Consider the following 17,117-nt stretch of genomic DNA (forward strand, 5'->3'; position numbering starts at 1 on the left):
GGAATGATGCTAAAGCTGAAACTCCAGTACTTTGGCCACCTCATGTGAAGAGTTCACTCATTGGAAAAGACTCTGATGCTGGGAGGGATTGGGGGCAGGAGAAGGGGGCAAGAGAGGATGAGATGGCTGGATGGCATCATTGACTCGATGGACATGAGTCTGAGTGAACTCCGGGAGTTGGTGATGGACAGGGAGGCCTGGCATGCTGCGATTCATGGGGTCGCAAAGAGTCGGACACGAATGAGCGACTGAACTGCACTGAAACTTAAATCTGTGTGTGATTAGCTTTTCCTATCTGTCATCACTGGGGAGCAGTTCTTAACCTAGAGCCCATGGATGGGCTTCTAGGGGATCCTTGAACCCTATGAAATGGAATATAATTGTATGAGTACTTATTTAAAGACAGGATATGTAGCTTGCAGAATCTATAACTTAAAACAGATTTAAAACCACTGTCTTTAGGACTGTGCAAATCACATCTATTCAATCTTTGACATGACAGAACTTCATTAATGTAAAGATTTCAATTTTTCCCAGGTTAGCTATCCCAAGTTCCTGCTAAGAGATTTTTTTATATTATATGGTTTCCTTTCTGAATGATCATATAAAGCTGATATCCTTCTTGAAATATGGTTCCAAAGATGAGCACAGTATTCTTGACATGATACATCCAATCAGCTCAGACAGAGAACATCCTTGCTGTAGAGAGGCACTGCTTTTATAAATACTGCTTTAGGCACTGAGAGGGTAACAGACAGGAAGGCTAGGGGTCTCCAGATGGAGGAAACAGGCTGCAAGTGTCAGACAATTTTATCTCTCTTAAGCGGCAGGAGGAAACAAACTACAAGTATCAGATTTTTTTCCTTCTCTACACAAAATTAAAAGGTTTCTTTTAAAATTCTGTGTTGCCATGACGACAGTTGGTTCCACCTGAACTTAACTTTTCTCAAACCTTGAGCTAACCAATGTGTTTTTCTTATGGAAATACTTTTCTTAAGCTATGTTAATGAACTATGTCTTTCTTCAAGTCAGTTCCTTAAGAGACTCAGAACTGATAATGGCCCAATGAACCAGTATGTTTTACTCATACAACTGTTCTCCTAATCTATGTTAATGAAACTATGTATTTGCTTGTAAACCTGCCTTTCTTCAAGATTCATGTCAATGGCTTTATGGCCCAGGATGACTCACCTTGTGCCAATGTTATGTCAAAATGCATGCTGTGAGTTTTGAGATATTTCCTTTCTCCGACTAGCAGCTTGCTAGTAGCTATATAACATCCAGCTAAAGGCTAGCAGGGAGGCACTCTTTCCTGCCACTTCTGATGGCTATGTCCATAAGCCTTCTCTATCTCTTTTATACTTTAATAAAACTTTATCACACAAAATCTGAGTGATTGAGCCTTGTCACTGGCCCCAGATTGAATTTCTCTCCTCCAAAGAGCAAGAATCCTGGTGTCTTTCATGGCTCAGCAACAGCATTTCAGGCACCATAAACTGAAACAGTTAGATCAACCTTTGCACAACCTTAGTGACCTACGTCTTTCTTACTTGGTTTCCTGCTAATATCACATACTTCTCAGAACTCTCTCTGTGTAGCCATCCTCTTGGACATATATACAGCATGTACCCTTTATAAATTTCATCTTGTAGATTTAATCCAACTCTCCAATCTATCAAAAATTAATCTCTAATAATAAGATAATATAAATACAATACATATATACTCTCAATTGAAAGAAAAAAAATCACCTATTTTAACATATATTTTCACAAATCTGACTTATAATTTCTGCTGATCTCATAAACTATAATATTAAAAATAGTTTATTAAATTTTTATGCATTATTATCTAAACAGTTTATTAAAAATTGGTTCCCTTAGTTTGACGCTAGCTTTCAGACACAACACATATACAAAATCAATGCATAGAATTCTGACTGTAGTTTCCCTTGAATGCAGCTCACATGACTATATTAACAGTAGAGATGGACAAAAGCAGCATGAGAAAAGCAAGTTAACAGTATGTTAAGAAGCAGTTCCTTGTCTCTTAATCACTGTTGATACACTGACCAACTGCCTTTTCTATATCTCAGTGATCCCTCTATTAAAGGGAAATCATCAGATCTAATATCAGATATTATAAAAAATTACATTTTAGAGCTCACCTTCTTCAACAGCTCCCCTGAATGGCAAAGGTCTTTTAAATTAATATAATTTATCCTGTGATTCCAATAACTCTTTTGACTCCCCAGTGACGACAACACAAACCAGTAAGACTTATTCATGGGGTTTCCTGGGTCTTCTTGCATTGGAATTTGTAAATAACTGCAAGATGATCACTTGTAGTCTATACTCACCATCTATAATAGACATATTTCTAGACGTTGATGTAGTGGCCTTTGAACCTCTGCCTTGAGTAGAAATCTCCAGACTAGTGCCTGCAGTTAGAATATTGAGCAGTTAATATACAGTCAGTAGCTAAAGTTTTCTTTAAAAAAAAAAAAAAATCAAAATGAAATCTTAAAAAAGTTATCTCAAAACAGTTTATGTGTAAAATGCCAAATATATATATATATATATATATGAAGAAACATCTAGAGTCTGATCAGTCAATTTTCTAAGACTATACTTAGGCCACATCTGGTTCATATTATTCCATTTAAAATATAAGGAAAATATTTATAAATGCAAGGGTAATAAAATAATCATCAATAGAATATGGAGACTTTTCTCCTTGGAGATTTTTAACTAAAGTACTACCCATTTTAACCAGTTTAAAATTCCTATAGGTAAATATTTAATAAAAATAATTTTTAAATATTACTAGGGATTTTTATACTTCATTAGGAAGTCACTGGGTGAAAGCTTTTATTATTTGGACTATTCAATGACAAAAGTGTCACATTAAACACAATGATGGTAATTAATGTTAACTAACATTAAGAAATCAAACTGTTTGAGGGCAGTTTTTCTTTGTAAACAAATTTTATAAAGCCATTTCATGATAATGTGGGCATTTGTATCTTATGACACTAACAAAAATAATTTTTATCATCTGGAGTTTTATTCCTACTGTCAGTGGGCCTTAGCTAATCATTTTCCTTAAGTGTTTCATTCACTATTACTTTGTATATGTGACAGTAAATGTATTGATTAAATACACCCAATGTGTAAGAAAAACTGTGAAACTTTTTTCTTTTCTTTTTTTTGGCTGTGCAGTGAGACTTGAGGGATCTTAATTCCCTGACTAGGGATTGAACCCACACCCTTAGCAGTGAAAGCTCAAGTCCTAACCACGGGATCTTCAGGAAAATCGCCAACCACAGTGAAATTCTTTTAAAAAATAGGAGAGTAGGTATTAAACTCTTTTATTATGTAAAAAAATATATATATATATTAAAAACTTTATGTCATGTGGCTATTCAATATTTAAGTGAAATGTGTATGTCAGAACTACATTAAAGCCTGTCTCAGCACATTATAAAGATAAATTTTTGAAGGACTGTGTAACTCAATTCTGCCAATGGGAACACAATTCTGAATTTTCTGAACAACTGCCAAATGTGAATGTGTAGGGAAGACAGTACTCGGGGCTAACCTCTTCCTCTCTGTGACCCCCTTCTCGACACTGAATTCTGCCCTCTTCCTCCTCTTTGGCCTCTTCCTCGGCCTCTTCCTTTGTTGGCTGCCGCTATGTTGCTATCGTCAGAGTCATCAGCCATCTGTTCTGCCAAATCTATACTCATAAGGTCTTCAGCAGTCAAGGCGGAAGCAGCATCCTCTGACTGAGATCTGAGGGCTCTGGCCCTACTCATGGCCTGACAGGGATGATAAGAGGAAAGCACATGTTACTGGACAATGCAGCATCCTCCCAACTCATTAATCTGGTCACTGTGGTGAACATCTCATATTGTCAAACTGTCTAAACTATTATTTTTCACGAATTATGCTGTTATTGTTGTTCAATTGCTCAGTTGTGTCCAACTCTGCAACCCCATGGGCTGCAACGTGCCAGGCTTCTCTGTCCTTCACTATCTCCCGGAGTTCACTCAAACTCAGGTTGATTCAATCAGTGATGCCATCCAACCATCTCATCCTCTGCCGCCTCCTTTTCCTCAGTCACACTAAAAAATGCAATACAAAAGAAGCCTTCTCCACCAGCAATCAAATTCAATGCCTGTGATTTGCCAGATCGATTTGCAATACTACCTATTAAAGGAGAACTTTTAAAAGGTATACTAAGGAGAATAAAATTTCACAAAATCCGAAGGTTCAGAACTGGGAGGAATGGCAATTCTGGCAGGAGTTAGCAATCAACCCTAATTCAACAGGCTTCCCAGGTGGTGCCAGTGGTAAAGAACCTGCCTGCCAATGCAGGAGACATAAGAGACGAGTTCAATCCCTGGGTTGGGATGATCCCCTGGAGGAGGGCCTGACAACCTCCTCTTGTCAGGAAAACAAGAGGAGAAAATCCCAAGGACAGAGGTACCTGGTGGGTTACAGTCCACAGAGTTGCAAAGAGTTGGACATGATGGAACCGACTTAGTACATATGCATGCATACCTAATTCAACACCACCATATGTAAGAGACTGTCATCATCTGAACTTCTCTATACAATGGGCTATTGACAAATAATAACAAGAAAAAACCTCACAAAAAATAGCTTCTATTTCTGAGTGATGACATTTTAGGGTGCTTTTCTTTTCTTCATTATTATTGAATATTACAAATTTGCTACAATATACATTTTTTAACATATGACTTTTATAATCAGAAAGACAAAAGCAATAATTTCTTACAAATATATATAAAAAGAGTTAAGTAGAACAAAACAACTGAAAGCCTGGAAAACGATAAAAACCTTTAGGATCAAGATTTTAATTTCATAAATTTTAATTTAGAAAGAAACTGTCTTAAAAAAACCAGTTTGAGACTTAATCAACTATCCTGAAAAACTCTGAAGTGACTATAGATTTCCAGATTAAAAACAAAAAGAGAAATGCTGCTCTGATCTCTTCCTTTAATCTATCAAAATGTAACAAGAAGAACAAAACATTTTTTAAATGTTTTCAATGAAATTAGAAAAATGCTCTACCCACAAAACACAAAGCCTAGGAGGAAGAGTTACTGGGTAGGAGAGTGAATATCTGGCCTGGCTAAGGGAGAAGGTTGAAGAGTTTCAGACAGTGTAGAGAGCTCCAAAATTGATCTATCCCTCCCAAGAGACCATGACAACAGTCTCTCTTGCTTAGAATGACAAGTTCTGGGTCAAAAAACAGGCAGCTATGGACAGACAGGGCTAACTGAGGAGATGAGAACAAAGCAGGCAGGGCAGAAGCAGGAGTGAAGTGGTGGTGGGAGGGAACCAAGCTTCACGATGAGGCACTTGCTGGAGTGGAACAGCTAACTCACTACCAGCACTCAACACGGCATTACAACTCAAAAAGAAAAAAACTTCAGGGAATACAACAAAAAACATAAAGAAAAAAACTGTAAAGATTTCAATTCATTTTTCTTGTCCCAGATAAAGTATGGCCAATCCTCATAATTTTCACATCCCATATATGCAAATTCACCTACTTGCCAAAATGTTTTTGTAAGCCCCAAACAATACTCCTGATGTTTTTGTGGTCATTTATGGGCATGTGCAGAGTGGTGAAAATTTTTAATTGCCCGAAACACACATTCCCAGGTGATGTCAAACAATGTGACACTCAGCCTTCTGGTTTCAGCTCTCATACTTGTAAATGAGTGTCCTTTTTGGAACACATGTAATGCCATGTTGTTCACAATTTTGTGCTTTTGGATGGTGATTTTACTTTTAAAATGCCCCCCCTGTTGTACTGCTGAAGTATTGTTTACTGTCCCTAAGTGCAGGAAGCTAAGACATACCTTGTGTAGGAAATACACTTGTCAGATAAGCGTCATTCAGGCATGAGTTATAGGGCTATTGGCCACAAGTTCAATGTTAACGAATCAATGACATATACTGAATAAGGTGTCCTCAAACAGAAACACACACGGAAAAGGTACTGCATTAATCAGTTAGCAAAGATTTTGTAACCAGTGGCTGGCAAGAGCCTATTCTTGTATATCTTCTTGAAGCAGTAAGTTAAATACTCACTCAGTGTTTGTACTGACTTTACAGAATAAAACTACCATAAATAACAGTACATTAAAAAATGTACTAAAGACCTAAATTACATACTAAGGTAGATGTAACTGATACATGTTGAACACTGTACTCTGAAAATAAATACTATACTTCTTTTCAAGACCCCATGAAATGGTTCAACTAATATACAATGGGATGCTAAGAAAAAGATCAATTCTAAATAGAAAAAAAGAATATCATACTTTCTCATCACAGTGCAATAAAATTAAAAAATAAAATACCCTGACTTCAAATTGCAAAATAAAACAAAAAGTACAGAATATCTAGAAAATTATAATAAAAATACTGAATATCAGAACAGATGAAACTACTTTAAAATGAATTGTTAAAATTAAAGCAAAGAAATGAGAATGGAGGGGGAAAAAAAGATCTAAGGAAAATTAAAAGAATTATGACAAAGCACTCTGCTCAATTCTAAGTAATTTGGAAAATAAATGACCTCAACTAAACCAAGACAGTCTCAACAGGCTAATTAACAAACAACATTTTGAGAAAATTATTAAAAGATCTACACTCCAGAAAATGACCACAACCAGAGAGTTTCACAGGTAAATTCTACCAAAACTTCAAAGAACAGATGATTCCATGGCTATTTCGATAGCATTAAGAAAGAAAGCTGGCCAATTTCTTTTTATAAAGCCAGCATAACATGGTACCGAAAACTGACAAAAGACTGCATGCACAGGAGAAAAATTACAGTATCTTACTCATGAATATCAAAGCAAACAAAAGGAATCCAGGGGCACACTGAAAGACCAGTACACCCATTACCAGGGGGTTCCTAAACTGATTCTAAGGATGTTTCAATAACAGAATAGAAAATAATATAATTTACCATATTAACAGAACACAGGAGGAAGAACCCCACAAGCGTATCTTCACAGATGCCAAAAAAGGTTTTGATTCATTACCTATTCCAAACTTTAACAAACAAAAAACCCTCAGGAACAAAAGGAGACCTCTCTTACATGACAAAAACCCCTAACTCTGCTACACAAACACTCGCTTTCACCTGAGTGCTCTTATAAATCAATTAGAGAAAGGCCAATGACCTAGGCAAAAAAAAAAATACTCTATGTAAAGAACATGACAAAGTGTTTCGTATAATGTGACTTATAAAAACTGTTCAGACTTACTAGTAATAAAAAAAGTATGAATTAAAAACAACAGTAAGAAATAATTTTTCACCACTTAAGATTTGTAAAGCTCATACAGCAATTCCATGTTTAACCTTCTGAGGAATCATCATACTGTTTTTCACAGTAGCTTTTATCTTCCCACTAGCAATGCACGGGCAACCCACTCCAGTACTCTTGCCTGGAAAACCCAATGGACAGAGGAGCCTGGTGGGCTGCAGTCCATGGGGTCGCTAAGAGTCGGACACGACTGAGCGACTTCTTTCACTTTTCACTTTCATGCATTGGAGAAGGAAATAGCAACCTACTCCAGTGTTCTTGCCTGGAGAATCCCAGGGACAGGGGAGCCTGGTGGGCTGCCATCTATGGGGTCACACAGAGTCGGACATGACTGAAGCGACTTAGCAGCAGCAGCAGCAGCAGCAGCAGCAATGCACAGGGGTTCCCATTTCTCCATTTTCTTGCCATTATTTGTTACCTTCTAATTTCTTGGAGAACAGCCATTCAAAGGGATACAAAGTGTATCTAATGGTTTTGATCACAATTCCCTAGTGTTTAGTGATATTGAGCATATTTTCTGTGCTTAGTGGTTAAATGTATCTCTTCTTTAAAGAAATATCTAGGCAAGCCCTCTGTCCATTTTTAAAACAGGTTGTTTTGTTGAATTTTAGAGCTCTATATATTCTGGTTATTAATCCTTTATCAGATATATGATTTGCAAATATTTTCTCTCATCCTACTGGCTGCCTCTTCAATCCATTAATAGCACTTCGTATTACAGCTTAAAAAAAGCTATCAATCCTGAATCAAATTCAGATAGAACATAAAGATATCAGAGGCCAGTCCAACTATGAACTTTGGATAAGACTAAGAACAGTTTCTACATCTTTAAAGGGCTGTTAAAAAAAAAAAAAAAAAGTGACATATACCACAGATGGCCAGCAAAGCCTAAAATATTTACTACTGATATTTGGCTTTATTTAAATAGGAACCTAAATTGAAGAAAATACTTGAGAGTTTTTCTATGTGAACAACACATTAAAGCATGTTTTTTAATCTCTAAAGGAAAAACTAATGCTTTTGTTTGTCTGTTTAAGTAATTTAAGTAAGATACTGGGATTCATGTTCTGAGCTAAATAATTCTACAAAGCTGTGAATACACCTTGGGAAAGCCTCGAACTTCATTAGTCAAGTTCTAGATAGTATCAGTTCAGTTCAGTTTGGTGTCACTCAGTCGTGTCCAACTCTTTGTGACCCCATGGATTACAGCACACCAGACTTTACTGTCCATCACGAACTCCCAGAGTTTACTCAAATTCATGTCGACTGAGTCAGTGATGCCATCCAACCATCTCATCCTCTGTCGTCCCCTTCTCCTTCCACCTTCAATTTTGCCCAGCATCAGGGTCTTTTCAAATGAACCAGTTCTTCACATCAGGTGGCCAAATATTGGAGTTTCACCTTTTGCATCAGTCCTTCCAATCAATATTCAGGACTGATTTCCTTTGAAACAGACTGGTTGAATCTTCTTGCAGTCCACGGGACTCTCTCTCAAGAGTCTTCTCCAACACCACAGTTCAAAAGCATCAATTCTTTGGTGCTTAGTTTTCTTTATATTCCAACTCTCACGTCCATACACGACTACTGGAAAAACTATAGCTTTGATGAGACAGATCTTTCTTGGCAAAGTAATGTCTGCTTTTTAATATGCTGTCTAGGTTGGTCATAGCTTTTAATGACCAAGCGTCTTTTTAATTTCATGGCTGCAGTCACCATCTGCAGTGATTCTGGAGCCCCCCAAAAATAAAGTCTGTCACTGTTTCTATTGTTTCTCCATCTATTTGCGATGAAGTGATGGAACCAGATGCCACGATCTTAGTTTTCTGGATATTGAGTTTTAAGCCAACTTTTCTACTCTCCTCTTTCACTTTCATCAAGAGGCTCTTTAGTTCTTCTTCGCTTTCTGCCATAAGGGTGGTATCATCTGCATATCTGAGGTTAGTGATATTTCTCCCTGCAATCTTGATTCCAGCTTGTGTTTCATCCAGTCTAGCATTTCTCATGATGTACTCTGCATATAAGTTAAATAAGCAGGTGACAGTATACAGCCTTGATGTACTCCTTTCCCGATTTAGAACTAGTCTGTTGTTCCATGTCCAGTTCTGTTGCTCCTTGACCTGCATACAGATTTCTTAGGAGTCAGATAAGGTGGTCTGGTATTCCCATCTCTTTAAGAATTTTCCACAGTTTGTTGTGAATCACACAGTCAAAGGTATTGGCGTCGTGAATAAAGCAAAAGTAGATGTTTTGCTGGAACTCTCTTGCTTTTTCGATGATCCAACGGATGTTGGCAATTTGATCTTTGGTTCCTCTGCCTTTCCTACATCCAGCTTGCATATCTGGAAATTCACAGTTCACATACTGTTGAAGTCCAGCTTGGAGAACTTTGAGCACTACTTTGAAGCGTGTCAGATGAGTGCAATTGTGCAGCAGTTATAACATTCTTTGGCATTTCCTTTCTCTGGGATTGGAATGAAAACTGACCTTTTCCAGTCCTGTGACCACTGCTAGTTTTCCAAATTTGCTGGCATATTGAGTGCAGCACTTTCACAGCATTAACTTTTAGGATTTAAATTAGCTCAGCTGGAATTCCATCACCTCCACTAGCTTTGTTCATAGTGATGCTTCCTAAGGCCCAGTTGACTTCACATTCCAGGATGTCTGGCTCTTGGTGAGTGATCACACCATCGTGGTTGTCTCGGTCATGAAGATATTTTTTATACAGTGCTTCTGTGTATTCTTGCCACCTTTTCTTAATATCTTCTGCTTCTGTTAGGTCCATACCATTTCTGTCCTTAATTGTGCCCATCTTTGCACAACATGTTCTCTTGGTATCTCTATTTTCCTGAAGTGATCTCTAGTCTTTCCCATTCTATTGTTTTCCTCTATTTCTTTGCAGTGATCACTGAGGAAGGCTTTCTTATCTCTTCTTGATATTCTTTGGAACTCTGCACTCAAATGGGTATATCTTTCCTTTTTTCCTTGGCTTTTGGCCTCTCTTCTTTTCTCAGCTATTTGTAAGACCTCCTCAGACAGCCATTTTGCCTTTTTGCATTTCTTTTTCTTGGAGATGGTCTTGATCACTGCCTCCTGTACAAGGTCACAAACCATCCATAGTTCTTCAGGCACTCTGTCTATCAGATCTAATCCCTTGAATCTTTGTCACTTCCACTGTATAATCCTAAGGGATTTAATTTAGGTCATACCTCAATGGTCTAGTACTTTCTTCAATTTAAGTCTGAATTTGGCAATAAGATCTGAGCCACAATCAGATCCTGGTCTTGCTTTCGCTGACTGTATAGAGCTTCTACATCTTTGGCTGCAAAGAATATAATCAATCTGATTTCGATATTGACCATCTGGTAAAGTTCATGTGTAGAGACATCTCCTATGTTGTTGGAAGTGGGTGTTTGCTATGACAAGTGAGTTCTTGTGGCCAAACTCTGTTAGCCTTTGACCTGCTTCATTCTGTACTCCAAGGCTAAACTTGCCTGTTTCTCCAGGTATCTCTTGACTTCCTACTTTTGCATTCCAGTCCCTTAAAATGAAAAGGACATCTTTTTTGGGTGTTAGATATTACACGTCTTGTATATTTTCATAGAACCAGTCAACTTCAGCTTCTTCAGCATTACTGATCAGGGCACAGACTTGGATTACTGTGTTACTGAATGGCTTAGCTTGGAAACAAACAGATATCATTCTGTCATTTTTGAGACTGCACCCAAGTACTTCATTTCAGACTCTTATGGACTATAAGGGATACTCCATTTCTTCTAACAGATTCTTGCCCACAGTAGTAGATATAATGGTCACCTGAATTAAATTCACCCATTCCAGTCCATTTTAGTGCACCGATTCCTAAAATGTTGATGTTCACTCTTGTCATCTCTTGTTTGACCACTGCTAGTTTACCTTGATTCATGAACCTAACATTCCAGGTTCCCATGCAATATTCTTCTTTACAGCACCAGAGTTTACTTCTATCACCAGTCACATCCATAACTGGGTGTTGTTTTTGCTTTGGCTCCGTCTCTTCATTCTTTTTGGAGTTACTTCTCCACTCTTTTCCAATAACATATTGGGCACCTGCAGACCTGGGGAGTACATCTTTCAGTGTCAGATCTTTGTTCCTTTCATACTTTTCATGGGATTCTCAAGGGAAGAATGCTGAAGTGGTTTGCCATGCCATTCTCCAGTGGACCACATTTTGTCAGAACTCTCAACCATAACCCATCTATCTTGAGTGGCCCTATACAGAGTGGCTTATAGTTTCATTGAGTTAGACAAGGCTGTGGTCCTTGTGAGCAATTCCAGCTCTTTCCAATTCACCACCTGTCAGCTGCTGCTGCTTCTGCTAAGTTGCTTCAGTTGTGTCCAACTCAGTGTGACACCATAGACGGCAGCCCACCAGGCTCCCCTGTCCCTGGGATTCTCCAGGCAAGAGTACACCTGTCAGCTACAGTTCTAAAATATTTAGGGAACGAAAATGGACTAATGGGACAGTTGTATGAATTCAGTGAGGATGAAACTTCTGGTCATAAGGATTAAATTTTTCTTTCTGCATATCTCTGTCTCATGTACTAAACTGAGACTCTGTGGGGGACCCAGGCCATCTTTTTCATGTTTATATCCCTAATAAAAAACACAATGGCTACCCATAATAGGTACTATAGAAAATGCTGAAGGAAAGCATCAAAAGTCCAAAATAAATAATTGATAAAATAATTTTTAAGTACTAGACAGCAATCATCCAACACTTACAGCAATTAAAAAATAGGAAAATATATTTTAATTTGAATTTCAATCATGGATTCACCAAGTACCAGACAGAGGCCCAAAGTTTAAGTTAACAGTTGCTAACCTCAAATTCCTAATCTACAAAGAGATGGAAAAGACAGTGATGAGGGCAATCAAGCCAATTTCAACAGTTTAGAAAGACCAGTGGACACTGTGTATTTACCTTTAATGACACTGCTAACCAAAACACTAAATTTCTTCTTTTTTTGCTGCAAACAATATCAGCTGGGATAAGGTTTTACCTTATATTGATAAGATGCTCTGATAGCAGTTGGGAATTATTTTGACTAATAAGAACTCTTCAAACTATTATTCCTGCCCCCTGCTCTCCCACTCCATACACGTATCAACAATTAGTTAAGTTTTCAACAATAGCAGAAGGTTAAAAAGAGAATATCAGCAACCAGAATATTTGTAGGTTGAACTGGAATAAGTCAAAGGCAGCTGTCATCAGCAACCCCTACTCAGTCCCACCCACCAAACCAAGATCCTGTAGACTGATTAAGTAAAGTAAAGTCGCTCAGTCGTGTCCGACTCTTTGCGACCCCATGGACACCAGGCTCCTCCGTCCATGGGATTTTCTAGGCAAGAGTACTGGAGTGGGTTGCCTTTTCCTTCTCCAGGGAACTTCCCGACCCAGGGATCGAACCTAGGTCTACCCGCATTGTAGACAGACGCTTTACCGTCTGAGCCACCAGGGAAGTCTGCCTGACTAAGTAAACCTACTAGTTATTCTGATTTAACAAGCTGACACATATGCAAAGGAATTAACAGCAAAATTACCTCTCGAACTTCATCATCTTCTTCATTCGTATTCTTTTGTCGGCTTTCTCTGAAACGACGTACCTGGATTGTAACAGAAAAATTCACAAATACATTACAAACATGTCTGTTATGTAAATACAAAACTGCTTAACAGATGCTTTTCATTTCAACATAAAACTTGGAAATTCAAGTATAGTTTTGTTTCACAAAAGATTAAAGAAGTCATATTTTCCCAGTGCTGCTGCTAAGTCGCTTCAGTCGTGTCTGACTCTATGTGACCCCACAGACGGCAGCCCACCAGGCTCCAGGCAGCCCACCAGGCTCCAGGCAGCCCACCAGGCTCCAGGCATCCCTGGGATTCTCCAGGCAAGAACACTGTAGTGGGTTGCCATTTCCTTCTCCAATGCATTAAAGTGAAAAGTGAAAGCAAAGTCACTCAGTCGTGTCTGACTCCATGGGCTGCAACCTACCAGGCTCTTCCATCCATGGGATTTTCCAGGCAAGAGAACTGGAGTGGGCTGCCATTGCCTCCTCCAGTGACTTACATTAAAAATTCAGAAATGTACTCTAAGAAAAATTGGCCATAAACAAAATTACATTACCTGCTGCCAAAATGGCCCCTGTCATTGAAAAACAGCCAGTCAGACTACAGAGGAAGAACCTGCAATGTCCTATGGGTGTTATACTTCAGTAAAATAGCTAAGAACAAAAACCTCTCTTTTAACGGGTTTGAGTTATTACAATACACAAAGTATCCTTAGGCTCCTGGCTGTAATCATCCAGGAGGCTCTCTAAATAGTGTGCCAAATGGGTGGGCCCTTGAAGATCTATTTTGTTAACAGTCAACCACTGAAAGTTTAATGATTGCAAATCCTGGTCCTGGTGCCACAAAGGATACAGAGCTTCCTTTGTTACGAGTTGCTGCTCACAAAGCTCTTACAATTTAGTTATGGAGCTGGAGACATGCTCCATTTATTTAATAATTTACTCGGCACATATTTACAAGCCACTAAGTACCAGGTACTACTGTAGGAGTGGAGAATACAACAATGAACAAGAGTCAGAAAGTCTGCCCTTAAGGAGCTTATAATCACCGTGTGCATGTGTCTGTGTTAGAAAATCAGAAACAAAATAAGCTATATTGTATTTTAGAAAGTGTATGGGATGGTGTAGTTGGAATCAGCTATGGCACCCCACTCCAGTACTCTTGCCTGGAAAATCCCATGGATGGAGGAGCTTGGTAGGCTGCAGTCCATGGGGTCGCGAAGAGTTGGACATGACTGACTGACTTCACTTTCATGCACTGGAGAAGGAAATGGCAACCCACTACAGTGTTCTTGCCTGGAGAATCCCAGGGACGGGGGAGCCTGGTGGGCTGCCGTCTATGGGGTCGCAGAGTCAGACACGACTGAAGTGACTTAGCAGCAGACTGGGAAAACTCTGTCCTTACCTCTGAGGAGCCTCTGGCATTCCCAGTGTCAATTTACTGATGGTTTCCTACCTGGATGAGCAGTTAGCATGGCTTATGTGACCAGAGGGGCATAAAAAAAACCCTGTCAACTTCTGCACATATCTTGCTATGCATCCAGTCCTGGGTGCACGGTGTGCATGTAAGGAGAGGAGGAGTGGATGCCTGGCATTTCCCAGACCCCTAATGCCTGCCTATACTCCTCCCTCTTGCCAAACTATACCAGCTCCCTTTAAATAAAAACCTTGAGTATGCTCAGTGGAGTCTTAGGAGTCCTTTCAAGTATGTGAACCTGTGAAATTTTTGCAAAAGGTGTCTACATGCTCCCAGAGAAATAATGCAGGAAGAGGGACACGGAGTGCCAAGGAGAGGCTACAGGTGATCATCAAAGGCCTCACTGAGAAGGTAATAAAGTGATAAAGTGGCAAGGATTTTAAAATGTAGGGAATGAACTTCACAAGTACCTGGGGGAAATCATTCCAATCAAAAGAATACATGCAAAGGTACCAGGGCAGAAACACTGTATGTTTAAAACAGCAAGGAGGATGCTGGGCTTGAGCAGACAAGTGGCTGAAGAAGTTACAGAAACCAGATCCAGTAAGGCCTTGGGAACAATTGTAAGGGGTTTTTCTTCTCCGACCGGAGTGACTTCATCTGAATTACTTTAGGACCACCAACAGCGGAACTGAGGATAGAACGGTAGAGGACAAGAAACACTGGCAGAACAGGGAGACCAGTTTGGAGGCAACAGGAGCAACTAAGGTGAGAAACGGCCATGCCTTAGACCACTGATAGTGATGGAGGTGGTGAGAAACATTCACATTCTGTCACAAACAGTACAGATTCTGAAGGTAGAGTTAAAGGATTTCCAGGCAGGATACAGGTGACAGGAAGAGAGGAATCAAGGATGACTTCAAGGTTGATCGCCTGAGCAAATGAAAGAATGGTGCTTCCACTAGAACCTTACAGGTAGACTAGGGGCTAAGGATCAGTGTCTCAGATTGGGAATGCTGGAAGCTGAGAAGGTCTCCTGAACACCTGAGTGGGAACATTCAGCAGGCTCTTGACTACAGAAGACTTGAGCTGACAGAAGAGTTCTGTACTAGTCTTTTGAAAAGTCATCACCAAACTGATGCTGGTATTTAAAGCCAGGGACTTGGATGAGAATACAAAAGGAATGTGTAGATAAAGAAGGGGTCAAAGGACTGAATTCTGGAGACTCCAACGTAGGCGGGTTAGAGAGGTGAGAGGAATCAATAGAGATTGAGACTGAGAAGACACAGATAATGAGATGGGAAGACAACCAGAAGAGTGTGGAGACCTAAAAGCCAATGGAAAAAAGGCATTAAGAAGTGGTCAAGTGAGATTTAAGATGGAGAATGGACAGTGAATTTAGCACTGGAGGTCACTGGTACTTTGACCAGAGTAAATTCACTAGAAAGATGGGGTCAAAACCCCAGAATGAATACGTTTAAGAGAAAAATGAAGGCAAAGATTCTGAGCAGCAAATATAGAAAAAAATTCTGCTGTGAAAAATGAACAAAGAAGCAGAGTAAGAGCTAAAGGGAAATAAGATCTAGGCACCAGAGTTTTGTTAAATAGCAGCATGTATGTTATGATTCAGTAAAAGGGGGAAAATATAGGAAAATAATTGCTTTTTAAAAGATGCCATAGCATGTAATAGTATTCCAGGTAGCATATGATATACCAAAAGCACTGAATCATTCACAGATGAGAAATGAGAATCAAGGGAAAAATACAGAGCAGGCATTATGTGCCAGTATACTGAGGACTTACATGTATTCCTTTAATCCTCACAACTTTGATGGTAGTTCTATTATCCCTATTTCATAGATGAGGCAGAGATATTAAAATAGCCCACTGACAGTTCCATAGCAAGTAAGGTCATCCAGTGTGCAGTCCATACGCTTAGCCCCCATGCTATACACACACAGACACACACACACACACACTCTCTCTCTCTGTCAAAAGTCATGATGTCACTCCAGGTGTAGATGGTCCTTTTAGAGGGTAGAGTATGAGGAGGGGGACTTGTTTCATTTATTTATTTTTTTTTAGAGTAGCTTGGGTTCATAACAAAATTAAAAGGAAGTTACCTAGATTTCCCATACACCCTATCCCACACATGCACAGCCTCCTCTATTAATATCAACACCCCCCACCAGAACTGTTCAGCTGACACTCCACACTCCATACTCTGTATCACCCAAACTCCAGAATTTAAAGGCTCACTCTTGGTGCTGTGCATTCTATGAGGCTGGACAAATGTATATGTATCCATGTATAATCCACCACTTTAGTATGATACAGCGTAGTTTCTCTGTTCTAAAAAACCTCTGTGAATCTATTCATACTCTTACCCCACCCCCACCCAACCACATCTTTTTACCAAGTCCATAGTTTTACCTTTTCCAGAATGTTACACAGAAAGAAGTCATGTTCAGTACATCAAGTTACTTTTTCAGACTGGCTTCATTCACTTGGTAATATTCATTTAAGGTTCCTCCATGTCTTTTAAATGCTTGATAGGTCATTTCATTTTAATACAGAATAACATTTCCTTGTCTAGATGTTTCACAGTTCACTTATTCATTTCCCTACTGAAGTATATCTTGGTTGCTTCCAAATTTTGGCAGTTATGAATAAAACTGCTATAAATACCATGTGTAGGGTTTTGTTTGGACATAAGTC

General features: G+C 39.1%; 1 protein-coding gene across 2 annotated transcripts in view; it reads right to left on the bottom strand.

Moving 5' to 3' along the window:
• Window positions 1-17,117, bottom strand: part of MRE11 (MRE11 homolog, double strand break repair nuclease) — a 77,190-nt gene that overhangs the window by 18,079 nt on the left and 41,994 nt on the right. For both annotated transcript variants that reach the window (XR_011146009.1, XM_068988649.1), the window contains exons 14-16: window positions 12,956-13,018; window positions 3,601-3,820; window positions 2,360-2,440 (exon numbers count right to left, since the gene is read on the bottom strand). Coding sequence is in view for 1 of the 2 variants with exons in the window: in XM_068988649.1 (XP_068844750.1) it covers window positions 2,360-2,440; window positions 3,601-3,820; window positions 12,956-13,018 (364 nt within the window). In the remaining variant the exon portion in view is untranslated. The remainder of the gene's footprint in view (window positions 1-2,359; window positions 2,441-3,600; window positions 3,821-12,955; window positions 13,019-17,117) is intronic.

The sequence above is a fragment of the Capricornis sumatraensis genome, chromosome 16 (assembly GCF_032405125.1).
Source record: "Capricornis sumatraensis isolate serow.1 chromosome 16, serow.2, whole genome shotgun sequence".
NCBI lineage: Eukaryota > Metazoa > Chordata > Mammalia > Artiodactyla > Bovidae > Capricornis > Capricornis sumatraensis.